Source organism: Lissotriton vulgaris, chromosome 3_1 (assembly GCF_964263255.1).
Source record: "Lissotriton vulgaris chromosome 3_1, aLisVul1.2, whole genome shotgun sequence".
NCBI lineage: Eukaryota > Metazoa > Chordata > Amphibia > Caudata > Salamandridae > Lissotriton > Lissotriton vulgaris.
The window spans coordinates 2,106,493,235-2,106,506,610 of NC_141689.1; the positions used below are offsets into that span (position 1 = coordinate 2,106,493,235).

Sequence of the window (13,376 nt, forward strand, 5' to 3'; positions counted from 1 at the left end):
TAGAGGATCTAGTCAACCGCAGATTCCTAACTGACCCTCCCACTCTTCCCGTTTTGTGAACTGAACTCCTTCTCCTAAAAAGATCCCAGATACAAATCATCATACTAGACACAACCAATTTGATTTTGGCTCTGTATCTGAGGAAGAGTTTGTGGCTCCCATATTGGCTTGAGCATGTCACATCCGGCACGGTCGATAGAGTTGCATGTGGCAATTCACAGTGCACAGGGGTAATGCTTAAAAGTTTTCCATATCCAGTCGGACGCCTGGAGAATATTCCAAGGTGAGGAGTCTGTGGTTAGATGGGCTCTACCTGGAAAGCCATTACCGAAGGTAAGTAACTTGTTAGTTATGTTTGAAATTAATTGTCATTCCTACATCAGTTATGCCCATTTCGGTTTACATAGTACTGCACCGCAGGCTCTATTTCAGTTACATCAATTATATCTTTTGTATTATTTCCCTTCTTCATATGAGTGATGTTTTTGTTAACTCACCATCGCATTCACCCCTTTTCCTGCTGTAGTCGGCCTACAACCCTTAATTTTAAGACCACTCTATAAATAGTGCATTTTGGAATGCGTTTTCATATGAAGCTTTCTAAATAAAATGTTGAAGAGTGTAGCTGTTTTGTATTGCCATTTGTTTTCCTTCAGTTGGAAAGACCAGAAAGGTTTCTGCTTTCTAAATATTTAATGTTACTTATTTGCGAATAGTAATAAATCGATGGCTTGTTTATATGTTGTTAATACCATCCAGTACATCTAGAAGTGCTTATAAATTAAGGCAATATGCCTCAATCTACATTTACCTATTAGTTCTCTCATTCGAGCTTCATAAATTAAGTACGTTTTCTTTAGTTAACTTGGGGCACCTGTTACTCTGTTCTGAGTGATTGCCTGCACTAATTGTTGATCTTTTTCTTCCCTTTTTTCTGTGACCTGCTCACGTTCTTGCTTAGCAAATGGAAATTCTTGCAGTAAGTGATGGCTCTTGATTTACAGAATGCATACTTGTGTTGGATCAAAACTGATCTTCATCCATCTTTCATTCCTTCTTTAACATAGCATTGTCTAATCTTAGACCGCTGTGAAGGCAGCGATTGCTATCAATGCATCACCTTAACCCATAAACTGACCTACCTGAATCCTGTAACTCTTAACCACTGGTGGTCATTGATTATTATAGAACATTTTCAAAATTGCACTGTGTTGCTTGGCAAAATGTCCATATTCAGGATGTGGTATGTACTTGCGTTACATAATAACTTCACTGACTTGTACAAGAAATTAACGGGTTTGTAGTAAAGCAGATAATACTTCCCCAATTTTTTTATCACAGTTCGAAAATAACTGACTCCTGTATATGTAGTATGATATAAGTGTGAGAAAATGTATATGTTAATGTAGGTTATTTATTTCCTTTTGATTTAGAGATAGCATTAAGAACCACAGTGAGGAATAGTCCCTCCATCCTTATATTTTATAATACTAGGTTGCTATGTGTTTTATGTTACCTTTTTTTAAAGAGTATGTTAATAATTTTCCAGATAGTACAACATTTTCCAGTTTCTGCAGATTTCTCACTTTTGAATATCCTTGGCTCCAAACTGGATCTATAAACGTCTGACATAGCTATTCGGCACAGTAGGCAGCACTGGCTCGGAACAGACACTGGAAATGGGGTCATGGTGATTTTAATGGAACCTTATAGCATCCCTGAGGAACGCCGATGTCAGTTCTACTTTTCGATACCTTTCAGCGTGGTTCCAGATCTTCTCATCTCCAAGGTGAATAAATAATTTTTGTTGTACTGCTGAGCCCATGATCTCATCAAAGAAGTCCAGTATTAAGCCTCGCTGCAGGTGTGATGGACAAATGTCTACCACAGAACCACACAATGATTGTTTATGGTGTCTTGGTTCGAGCCACAATTCGTAGTCTGGTCTCAGCTTGAACCCTAGGGCCATCAAAGAGCAGGAGGCCAAGCTCTTCAAGGCACTAGAGATGACATAGACTCTAGGTGGTAAACGAGAATGAGATCAAGGTCACCTTCTTGTTATTCACCAATCATCCATGGCTATCTGAAAGAGACACGTTAGTGATAGATTCCTTACTTTAGAATATCCCCAGGCGTCCGACTGGATCTGGAAAGCTTTTGTCAGCAGTACCCCTGCAGGTCGTACGGCTCTGTGTGCGTCCTTGGCGTCTTATTCGCCAAGATGACGTAATTGGAGCTACTTATACGCTCCCACGCTCACCGACGTCAGTTCTTCCTTTTTCCACGCCAACAAGTGCAGATCCGGAGAGAGCGGTACCTAGTCACTTGTCGACTAAAGTATTTGTTTGATATAAATTGTAAGTAAACTTACCCCTGGTGCATAGCGATGCCCAGTTTCAAGCTTTGCGAGGCCTGTCCTTGCACGATGCCGCTGACGGACCCGCACCGTGAGTGTCTCTTCTGCCTGGGGTGTGACCACGACACCGAGTCGTGTTCCCACTGCCAGGCCATGGCATCCCAAAAGTGGCTGGAGGCCCGGGAGTCGGCCCCACGTTGTTCCAGGTCCCGGTCTCGTGGCAGAATCTAGGGCCCGGCCACAGAACAAGCACCATCATTCAAAGTCTTCGCCCTCGGAGTCAGGTAAGGCGCAGCACAAAAAGTCAAATAAGCGTTGCCGCTCTTCGTCTTCCCCTCACCGGTTGCGGGACACGGCTGAGGGGGCAGGTGGCACCGCCCCTGCTGTTCCAACGGAGCCTGAGCAGTTACCGTTGGTTTACCCATCTTTCCCCGGCCAAATTGCAAGAGTTTGTGTCTGCAATGGCACGTATCTTCGGCCCGTGCGTCCCCGTCGGAGCGCCTTCGGGACCCACTGTTCCACATTCCTCGACGTCGCCGGCCCCGACATCGTCGACGCCCAGAGGCCTCCATGGCTCTGGCCGGGGCTCCCTGTTCTTGCCGGTGGACCCCGTACGGCCTCCACTGACGTCGATGCCGGCATAGACTTCTTTTCCAATGCCGAACTGATGCTGGAGGAATGTCTCCTGACGCCGATTCCGACGGGGAACTTTTACCCTTTTCTTCACCCACATACTCGTCCACTTGTGGAGGAAGGGGAGGACTGGGGAGGGTTTGAAGACCCTCTTGCAGCACAGTGCAAGTCTGTCCCAGACTAGGATGAGAAGGTGGAGTCCGGTGGCCCGGATTACACTCCGGCACCTGGTTCACCATCCCTTTCAGCTACTATGGAGGAGAGTGGTTCCTTTTCCACAGTGCTACGTAGGGCGGCCGAGGCTCTTGGCCTCGAGCTTCCTACAGTGGCTGTCAGGACCAACCTACTGACAGAAGTGCTTTGGCCAGCTTCTTCTTCTACAGAACCGCTGTTGCCGTTTAATGATGAACTTACTGATGTGCTTCTGGGCACTTGGTCCCGGCCCAACACAGGGGCCCCTGTAGACAAGGTTGTGGTCCGACGCCATTGCCTGACCCCTGGTGACCCTGCCTTCCTCACCCAGCACCCTACACCAGAGTTTGGTGGTTCAGGCCTCCACATCCCAAGTGCGTTTCCTTCTGCTCCACCAGACAAGGAATCCAAGAAATTAGATCAGTTTGGCAAGAAGATTTATTCTTCTGCAAGTTCTGGACTGCGGTCTGTGAACACTGCCTTTCTCTTTGGCCGCTATTCCCATTCTGTATGGGATGCAGTTGAGCAGGTGCTACCTCAGTATCTGGAGGTGGCTCGGACAGTTCTCTCCGGGCTCTTTTGGAGGGGAGAGATGCTTCCAATTTCACTGTACGTTGTGGTCTTGATACCGCTGATTCGCTGGGTAGGGCGATTTCCACAACGGTGGCGCTACGTCATCATGCCTGAGTGAGGACATCTGGCTTTTCTGCAGATGTCCAGAATACTTAGATGGACATGCCCTTCGATGGCACCCGCCTCTTTGGTGATAAGGCGGGTCCCACATGGGAGCATTTTAAGGACTATCTGGCCTCGGCCAAGTCCTTAGGCCTTTCGGCTGCACTACTCCTTCCACTTCTAACTTTCGCTCAAACACGTTCATTTCGGAACAAGCCTTGCCAGCAAGAGTCCCAGCGCAGGTGTGGACGTGGGGCTCGCCAGGGCGGGTCCCGGGGCCAGCGTGCTGGTCAGTCCACCAGCACCCCCTTTGCCAGTGCCTCCACACCTTCCTAGTCTGGTGTTTCAGGCCCATCAGACGCCAGTGGGGCGCAGGATTCGTCCTCGCCTCCCCTCCCCCACTGGTGCACCATTACTTCAGACAGGTGGGTTCTGGAGATTGTTCGAAGGAGCTACACCCTCCCTTTCGAGTCTACCACCTCAGCCATGCCAACGCAGTTCCACCGCATGTCGGGGGATCATTTTGCACTTCTCCAAGGGGGCCATTGAGCACGTTCCGACTCAAGTAGAAGGTCGTGGTTGTTACTCCCACTACTTCTAGGTTTCAAAGAAGGACAAAGGTCTACGTCCATATTAGACCTTCTGACTGTCAATCGCTTCCTCCGGAAGGAGAAGTTCATAATGCTCACTCTGGCTCAGGTCTCGTCTGCTCTTGACCCACAAGACTGGATGGTGGCACTGGACCTGCAGGACGCTTATTTTCATATTCCCGTCTGTGAGAAGTTAGCCTGGTATATGATGTTCACTATTCTAGTGAACACCTTGCACCAGTTCAAGCAACCCTTATGGTGATTGTAGGAAGGTACATCCTGACTATGGTTGCCCCCAACTTTTTGCCCTGTGTTTTAGCTGGTTTTGGACATAGTCGACCTGGGACCCTGCCAATCAGGACCCCAGGCCTACTGCTCTCTCTTTAAAATGGATTCCATGTACCCTAGGTACATTTCCAATTGGTACTGGGCCACCTTATCAGACCCTGTAACTCAGGGCATAGGTGTACCCAGGGCTGCCAGGGGCTGCAGCATGTATTATGCCACCCCTGGCTGGCCTCCTAAATTTGACACAACTGGCTGCATGACAGCTGGGGCAAAGTCGTGTAATCACCCTTTGCTGTAGGTGTAGTATACCTATACCTAACCCTAAAATGGACACACAGATTCCTATCAGTCACTCCTATGGCAGGCCTTGACAATCCTGAAGGCAGAGTGCTTGGAATCGTGTGAGATGGTGCTCTGGCATGAGCTGAGCCTGTCTGCAGCTTGCGGAACCAAGTCCTAATAGCTGTTCCATGATATCGCATACCATATACTCTTAAGTGCATTATAATCCTCGCGGTTAAATGCTATCTTTGGTATTGCTTTATCAAAACATGTCGAGTAAGGTGTCATACGAATTGGAATACTAACCCCTCGCCAATTCTGGCGACGGGGTTAGCATTCCACCCTTCTAGAGGGACACGACATGTATGTAACTGTGAACCCCGGTTAAAGTTAAGCAAAGCCTCAGCTCCACAAAATGGATGCTGCCACCACAGACACGAGTCTGACCCCCTGCAGCTGGGAGTCCTCCCAGCAAGGGGAGCCTGGACAAAGGGTTTCCTGTCAGGGGCGGTGCTAGCACCGTCCCAGACATGGTTTTGTGTATCCTGGGTAGGCAGGGCTTTTCAGGAAGGTGACTGCTGAGTGGCACCCCGGTGCTCACTACGCATAGGCCAGTCAGAACCAGTTCCAGGGGCACACCAGCCCCTGGCCTGGGGAAGTCCGGCAGGGGAGAGGGGTGTAACCACCCCCCTCCTGGTCCCACCCATAGGCAGGACCTAGTCACCGGGTCAGCCCCCTTTTTTAGTATAAAGATAGGAGCGGGCCCCCTGTTCAAATTAGATCATCTTTGGAATCAAGATACCACTTTCTTCTTCAAGATTCTCCCTTGTGGCTAAGGAGTAGTCACCCTGCATCAAGCGGGCACCATCCTAAAGAACACTGCGGTCTGCTGCAAGTCCTTCATCACGAATCCGACGACCCAGCTCGACGAGACCCGGCTTCCCTGGCACCTCTGACCTCTACTCACCTCTACAGCAAAGCTGAGAACCGTGAGTGCGACGAGACCTCGAGGGACCGACGATCGCCAAGACTGCACGACATCTTTACTGCAAGCCCACCGTGTCCTCCACTGGTGAGTGCTTTGGGGTCCGAGAAGCCCCAACCCTGCGCAGCTCCAGCACCCAAGGTCAGCCTCCCTGCATCTCCACGATCTGCGTGGGGCCCTTCTGCTGTTTGCTGTGCACCGCGTTGTTTGGCTACTAGCCGGCTGGCTTGTGGCCTTCTGAACGACGCCCGACGACTTCACGACTGCTGGTCTGGTTGCTCCAGACTGGCCCTTGCTTCCTTCTTGAAGAGAGGCACCCCGGACCCTCCTGGTCCACTCCAGACGCCATTTTGAGTCCACCGCGTGGGCTTGAATTTGCCAAGGCTTTGTTGCCCAATCCTGGGTCCAGCGACGCCGACAGCTTCTATCTTCGTGGGACAGCTCGATCCTCCATCCTGGTCGCCGACAACGCCTCCTGGTCCGTGAGATCTTCGAGCTCAAGCGTCACCCACTCACCTTGTCGAGGTGGCTACCATCCGGTGCCCTCCTGGTGCCCACTGACTACTGGCTAGTAGTCTCGAACTTGGTCCCCTCTGCTTTCAGGTGTCATCTATCTTCGAGATCCAGGCTTGGATCCAACTGAACTTTCTTCACTGGTCACCGGCCAGCATCTTTTCTTCCGGCTCCTGGTCCGTCTACGAGGATTCCCGACGTCTTTTCAGACCTATGCAGCTGCAGCCCCTGGGCTAGGTAACTTCGGCATTTCGGTGCCCCAGCATAGCCTCACTATCCAAGGGTCAGAATCTATCTTCGTTTTCTCCCTACCAGGTCGGGTTCGCCCGAGAACACTAACTTTCTACTTCCTAGCTACCATAGACTTTTGTCCGCATCTCGCGTGAGAGTGCACACACTGCACCCGAGTCCCCTAGGCCTCCTAGAAGTAATCTAACGATTCCCTAGTCAAGTCCTAGCGATTCCAAAAGCTATTAGTACTGTACTTACCTGCTAGGAATTTCACATTCCACTTTCAGAGTATATGGTTTTCCGTGCCCCTCGGGCATTTGTATATACTGTGCTAACTTAAGTATTTTTGTAAGAGTTTTGGTTTGTGCTTAGTACCCTGTCCTCATAAAGAGTACAGGGCTGTTGTGATCTTTAATAAATAACTGTTTATTCTCATAACACTTGTGTGGTGTCCTTTCACTTGGTGTTCAAGGGGTATATGTGTGGTATAACAGCTGGCTTAACACGCCCTCTCGAGTCTTTAGCCTTAGACTGCTCGTATCCATGCTACTAGGATAGCTGGTCTATAAGGTTGACTTACAACCAATCATCAATAAGGGTTGCTGGACTGATACATAGTGTTCACTAGAATAGTGAGCACTGCATATCAGGCCACCTTCTCACAGTGATGGTTGTAAAGTCAACCTTATAGACCAGCTATCCTAGAGGTAGCGTGGACAAAACAGTCTTTGGCTAAAAGACTCTTGAGGGCGTGTAAAGCCAGCTGTTTTACCATATGTAACCCCTTGAATATCAAATGAAAGGACACCACACAGGATATATATAAAATATATATGTATTTATTTACTAACACACTCCTCTGAACTCTTTATGAGATCAGAGGCAAAAGCACATAACAAGGTACACTTAGAAATACTTTAAATAGCACAATTTACAGTTAGGCCCTAGGTGCACGTAAAACCATGTACGTGGTATAAGAATCACGACTTGGGAAAGGAGAAGGCCTAGGGAATCGCTGGGGCTACACTATCTGACCCTCAGGTTAGGAGTAGGAGGCCCACAGGCGGCGCGTGCAGAGTCAGTACTCTCACGCGAGAGTCAATAGAAAGTCAATAGGAACGTAAAAGGTAAGTAAATGAAGATTTAGGACACTTCCGGTCTAGCTACAAGGATACAACTAAAATCCTAGACACTTGGATAGTCAATACCCTTGAGAGCACCGAAGTACTCGCGTTACCTCACCCACAGGAAGCGGGTGCATAGGTGTGAAGATGTGTTGGGTTTCGCCGTTGAAGTCTATGGAGCCTGTGAAGAAAGATGCTGCAGGCGACCAGGGGGAAGATGTCCGGGTGGATCCAAGGGTGGATCGAGGATGAAGAAGACCTGAAAGCAGAGGGGGGAAAGTCTAGGTCACTAGCCAGTGACCGGGTGGAACCAGGAAGTTGTCGAGGAGCAATCAGGTGCTGGGGTGAAGCTTGTAGTTGCAGCCACGCGGACCAGGAGGCATCGTGGATGACCAGGTGCTGGAGAGGAGCTGTCCCACGAAGGTTTTCGCAGATGGAGGGGTCGGCTTCAAGATCGGAACCAACAAGCCTAAGCAAAGGCAACCCACGCAGGATACACAAAGAGCTTCTGCTGCAGACCAGGCGGGTCTGAGGTACTTCACCTCTGCAGGGAAGCAAGGGCCAGTCTGGAGCAACCTGACCACCGATGGAGTTTCAAAAAGGATCGTCGCCAGGGGCTACTAGCCAACGGGCCAGCAACCAGACTAAGCGCCGAGCAGAACACTAGCAGAAGGGCCCCACGCAGATCTCGTGGAGTGTGGAGGGCTGGTCTTTGGTGCAGGTGGAGCTTCGTGTCCGGGTGTCTCAGTCCCCAGGGCACAGCTTCGAGGAGGCCTCAGGAGCTGCGCTGTTAGCAAGTTGCAGACTTTCCAAGTTACCTGCTTCCACGGGTCCCGAAGCCTTCCATGGGGCTCATCTGTGCTGGAGTCGTGCAGTGGGGTCAGAGGGATCCAGGAGGCGAGGTCTTGTGGGGCTCTGTGCTCGGGTTCCGGCGGGAACGGGGACAAAGCAAGCCGTCGAGTTGCTGGATGGTGCTTGGTTTCCCAGGGTGGTCACTCCTTGGCCACAAGGGAGATTCTTCAGTCTTCAGCTTGGGATGAATGTCGAAGGGTCCAGAGTTTCGTCTTCAGTCGATTCCAGGATTAATCTAAAGTCTCCAGGGCCAGCTCCTACCTTTATACAACTAAAGGGGGCTGGTCTGGTCACTAGGTCCCTCCTATGGTTTTGACCAGGAAGGGGGGGGGTTACACCCCCTTTCCTTTGTGCAGTTTCGCGCCAGAGCTGGGGCTGGAGTGCCCCAGCAACTGGTTTGAACTGGGGTATGCATGGAGCACCTAGAGTGCTCCAGGCAGTGTCTGATTATATTCAGCCCTCCCTGTTCCAATACACTTCCTCCTGTCTGGGGTGGTGCTCGCACCTCCCCAAGCAGGAAACCTATTGTCCAAACCTCCGTGACTGGAAGGACTCCCAGCAGCAGGAGGTCAGCCTTGTGTCTGTGGCAGCAGCATCCATTTTGTGATGCTGGGGCTCTGTTAACTTTAACCGGGATAGTCAGAACTAACATGTCTTCTCCCTCTAGAAGGGTGGAATGCTACCCCCGTCGCCAGAATTGGCGAGAGGGTAGTATTCCAAAGTCTGACACCTTACACAACATGTTTTGATAAAGCCAAACCAAAGTTAACATTAACTACGAGGATTATAATGCACTTAAGAGTATATGGTATGGCAATATCATAGAACAGCTAAGGACATGGTTCCGAGAGCTGCAGACAGGCTCAGCTCATGCTAGAGCAACATCTCATACATAACCTAGCACTCTGCCTTCAGGATTGTTAAGGCCTGCCATAGGAGTGACTTATAGGTTACTATGTGTCTATATGTAAGTAGGTATAGGGCTACTACACCTGAGCAAGGGGTGATTACACAACCTTGCCCCAGCTGAGTGACCAGCCAGTTGTGTCTATTTGAGTGGCCAGCCAGGGGTGGCATAATACATGCTGCAGCCCCTGGTAGGCCTTAGTTACACCTATGCCCTAAGTTCCTAGGGTACACTTTTTACAGGGGCTGACAAGGTGACCCAATTCCCAATTGTTTATGTACCTAGAGTACATGGAGTCCATTTTACAGAGAGAGCAGATAGCCTGGGGTCCTGAATAGCAGGATCCCAGGCCAACTAAGTCGAAAACCAGCTAAACACTAGGCAAAAAGTTGGGGGCAACCATAGTCAGGTATCCACCTTCCTACACCGTCCTTCCGGCCCATCGGCATAATCTGCGAGTCACGATGGGCCAGGAGCATTTTCAGTTCACCGTGCTCCCCTTTGGCCTTACCAGTTCCCCTCGGGTGTTCACGAAAGTGATGGCGGTGGTCGCAGCTCATCTGCGCAGATCCGGGGTTTCAGTCTTCCCCTATCTCGACGATTGGTTGTTCAAGGCTAGCTCGCCCCAGTCAGTTTGTAGGAGAGTAGGGTCTGCAATCCTATGATCACCCAGATTTTTTGCTTTTGTTTCACTGGTTTACGACTTTCTCTGGCTGTGGGCCTGCCAATCAGACCCACAGCCTGGCTGTTCTCTTTCTAAATTACCTCATGTACCCTAGGTGCATCTACCAATTAGTACTGGGCCACCTTATCAGACCCTGTAACTCAGGGCATAGGTGTACCCAGGGCTGCCAGGGGCTGCAGCATGTATTATGCCACCCCTGGCTGGCCTCCTAAATTTGACACAACTGGCTGCATGACAGCTGGGGCAAAGTCGTGTATTCACCCTTTGCTGTAGGTGTAGTATACCTATACCTAACCCTAAAATGGACACACAGATTCCTATCAGTCACTCCTATGGCAGGCCTTGACAATCCTGAAGGCAGAGTGCTTGGAATCGTGTGAGATGGTGCTCTGGCATGAGCTGAGCCTGTCTGCAGCTTGCGGAACCAAGTCCTAGTAGCTGTTCCATGATATCGCATACCATATACTCTTAAGTGCATTATAATCCTCGCGGTTAAATGCTAACTTTGGTATTGCTTTATCAAAACATGTCGAGTAAGGTGTCATACGAATTGGAATACTAACCCCTCGCCAATTCTGGCGACGGGGTTAGCATTCCACCCTTCTAGAGGGACACGACATGTATGTAACTGTGAACCCCGGTTAAAGTTAACTGAAGCCTCAGCTCCACAAAATGGATGCTGCCACCACAGACACGAGTCTGACCTCCTGCTGCTGGGAGTCCTTCCAGCGAGGGAGGCCTGGACAAAGGGTTTCCTGTCCGGGGCGGTGCTAGCACCGTCCCAGACATGGTTTTGTGTATCCTGGGTAGGCAGGGCTTTTCAGGAAGGTGACTGCTGAGTGGCACCCCGGTGCTCACTACGCATAGGCCAGTCAGAACCAGTTCCAGGGGCACACCAGCCCCTGGCCTGGGGAAGTCCGGCAGGGGAGAGGGGTGTAACCACCCCCCTCCTGGTCCCACCCATAGGCAGGACCTAGTCACCGGGTCAGCCCCCTTTTTTAGTATAAAGATAGGAGCGGGCCCCCTGTTCAAATTAGATCATCTTTGGAATCAAGATACCACTTTCTTCGAAAGGACTTCACGATTTCTTCTTCAAGATTCTCCCTTGTGGCTAAGGAGTAGTCACCCTGCATCAAGCGGGCACCATCCTAAAGAACACTGCGGTCTGCTGCAAGTCCTTCATCACGAATCCGACGACCCAGCTCGACGAGACCCGGCTTCCCTGGCACCTCTGACCTCTACTCACCTCTACAGCAAAGCTGAGAACCGTGAGTGCGACGAGACCTCGAGGGACCGACGATCGCCAAGACTGCACGACATCTTTACTGCAAGCCCACCGTGTCCTCCACTGGTGAGTGCTTTGGGGTCCGAGAAGCCCCGACCCTGCGCAGCTCCAGCACCCAAGGCCAGCCTCCCTGCATCTCCACGATCGGCGTGGGGCCCTTCTGCTGTTTGCTGTGCACCGCGTTGTTTGGCTACTAGCCGGCTGGCTTGTGGCCTTCCGAACGACGCCCGACAACAACTCTTCTGCTGGTCTGGTTGCTCCAGGCTGGCCCTTGCTTCCTTTTTCAAGAGAGGCACCCCGGACCCTCCTGGTCCACTCCAGACGCCATTTTAGGTCCACCGCGTGGGCTTGAATTTGCCAAGGCTTTGTTGCCCAATCCTGGGTCCAGCGACGCCGACAGCTTCTATCTTCGTGGGACAGCTCGATCCTCCATCCTGGTCGCCGACAACGCCTCCTGGTCCGTGAGATCTTCGAGCTCCAGCGTCACCCACTCACCTTGTCGAGGTGGCTACCATCCGGTGCCCTCCTGGTGCCCACTGACTACTGGCTAGTAGTCTCGAACTTGGTCCCCTCTGCTTTCAGGTGTCATCCATCTTCGAGATCCAGGCTTGGATCCAACTGAACTTTCTTCACTGGTCACCGGCCAGCATCTTTTCTTCCGGCTCCTGGTCCGTCTACGAGGATTCCCGACGTCTTTTCAGACCTATGCAGCTGCAGCCCCTGGGCTAGGTAACTTCGGCATTTCGGTGCCCCAGCATAGCCTCACTATCCAAGGGTCAGAATCTATCTTCGTTTTCTCCCTACCAGGTCGGGTTCGCCCGAGAACTCTAACTTTCTATTTCCTAGCTACCATAGACTTTTGTCCGCATCTCGCGTGAGAGTGCACACACTGCACCCGAGTCCCCTAGGCCTCCTAGTCGTAATCTAACGATTCCCTAGTCAAGTCCTAGCGATTCCAAAAGCTATTAGTACTGTACTTACCTGCTAGGAATTTCACATTCCACTTTCAGAGTATATGGTTTTCCGTGCCCCTCGGGCATTTGTATATACTGTGCTAACTTAAGTATTTTTTTGTAAGAGTTTTGGTTTGTGCTTAGTACCCTGTCCTCATAAAGAGTACAGGGCTGTTGTGATCTTTAATAAATAACTGTTTATTTTCATAACACTTGTGTGGTGTCCTTTCACTGGGTATTCAAGGGGTATATGTGTGGTAAACAGCTGGCTTAACACGCCCTCTCGAGTCTTTAGCCTTAGACTGCTCGTATCCATGCTACTAGGATAGCTGGTCTATAAGGTTGACTTACAACCAATCATCAATAAGGGTTGCTGGACTGATACATAGTGTGCACTAGAATAGTGACCACTGCATATCAGGCCACCTTCTCACACAGTTGTCTCCCACCTCCAGACTATGGCCGACCTCCTGCATTTGTTGGGGGTTGTTAGAATTGGGGGTCTCTGGTTGGCGCAAGTTTTCACTTGTGACAAGCAGGGACCCTCTCCTCTAAGTCAGGGTGAAGGATGACCCCTTAGAATTACCCTTGCTCACCCTCTAGGTGCGTGGCGTGAGTAGCCAAGGCTATTCTTTAGGCGTTTAGTTAGTTAAGCATTTGTAATAACACACACAGTAACAATTTACCAATCCCCCCACAAATGGACACCAGGCTGTGAATATATAAAAATACGATTCTTTATGGAGAAAAAAAAAAATATATATATATATATGTTCAGACTTATGACAAGACCATTATAACGTTTTTAGATTTAGGCCACAGATT

The 13,376-nt window shown here is 50.3% G+C and overlaps 1 protein-coding gene across 11 annotated transcripts in view; it reads left to right on the plus strand.

Moving 5' to 3' along the window:
- Positions 1 to 13,376, plus strand: part of FRYL (FRY like transcription coactivator) — a 2,483,143-nt gene that overhangs the window by 2,348,007 nt on the left and 121,760 nt on the right. For 10 of the 11 annotated variants that reach the window (XM_086962669.1, XM_086962670.1, XM_086962671.1 and 7 more), the window contains one exon: positions 962 to 979. The exons of the other annotated variant lie outside the window; for it this stretch is intronic. In XM_086962669.1, the coding sequence (XP_086818795.1) occupies positions 962 to 979 (18 nt within the window). The remainder of the gene's footprint in view (positions 1 to 961; positions 980 to 13,376) is intronic. 11 annotated transcript variants of the gene reach the window in all.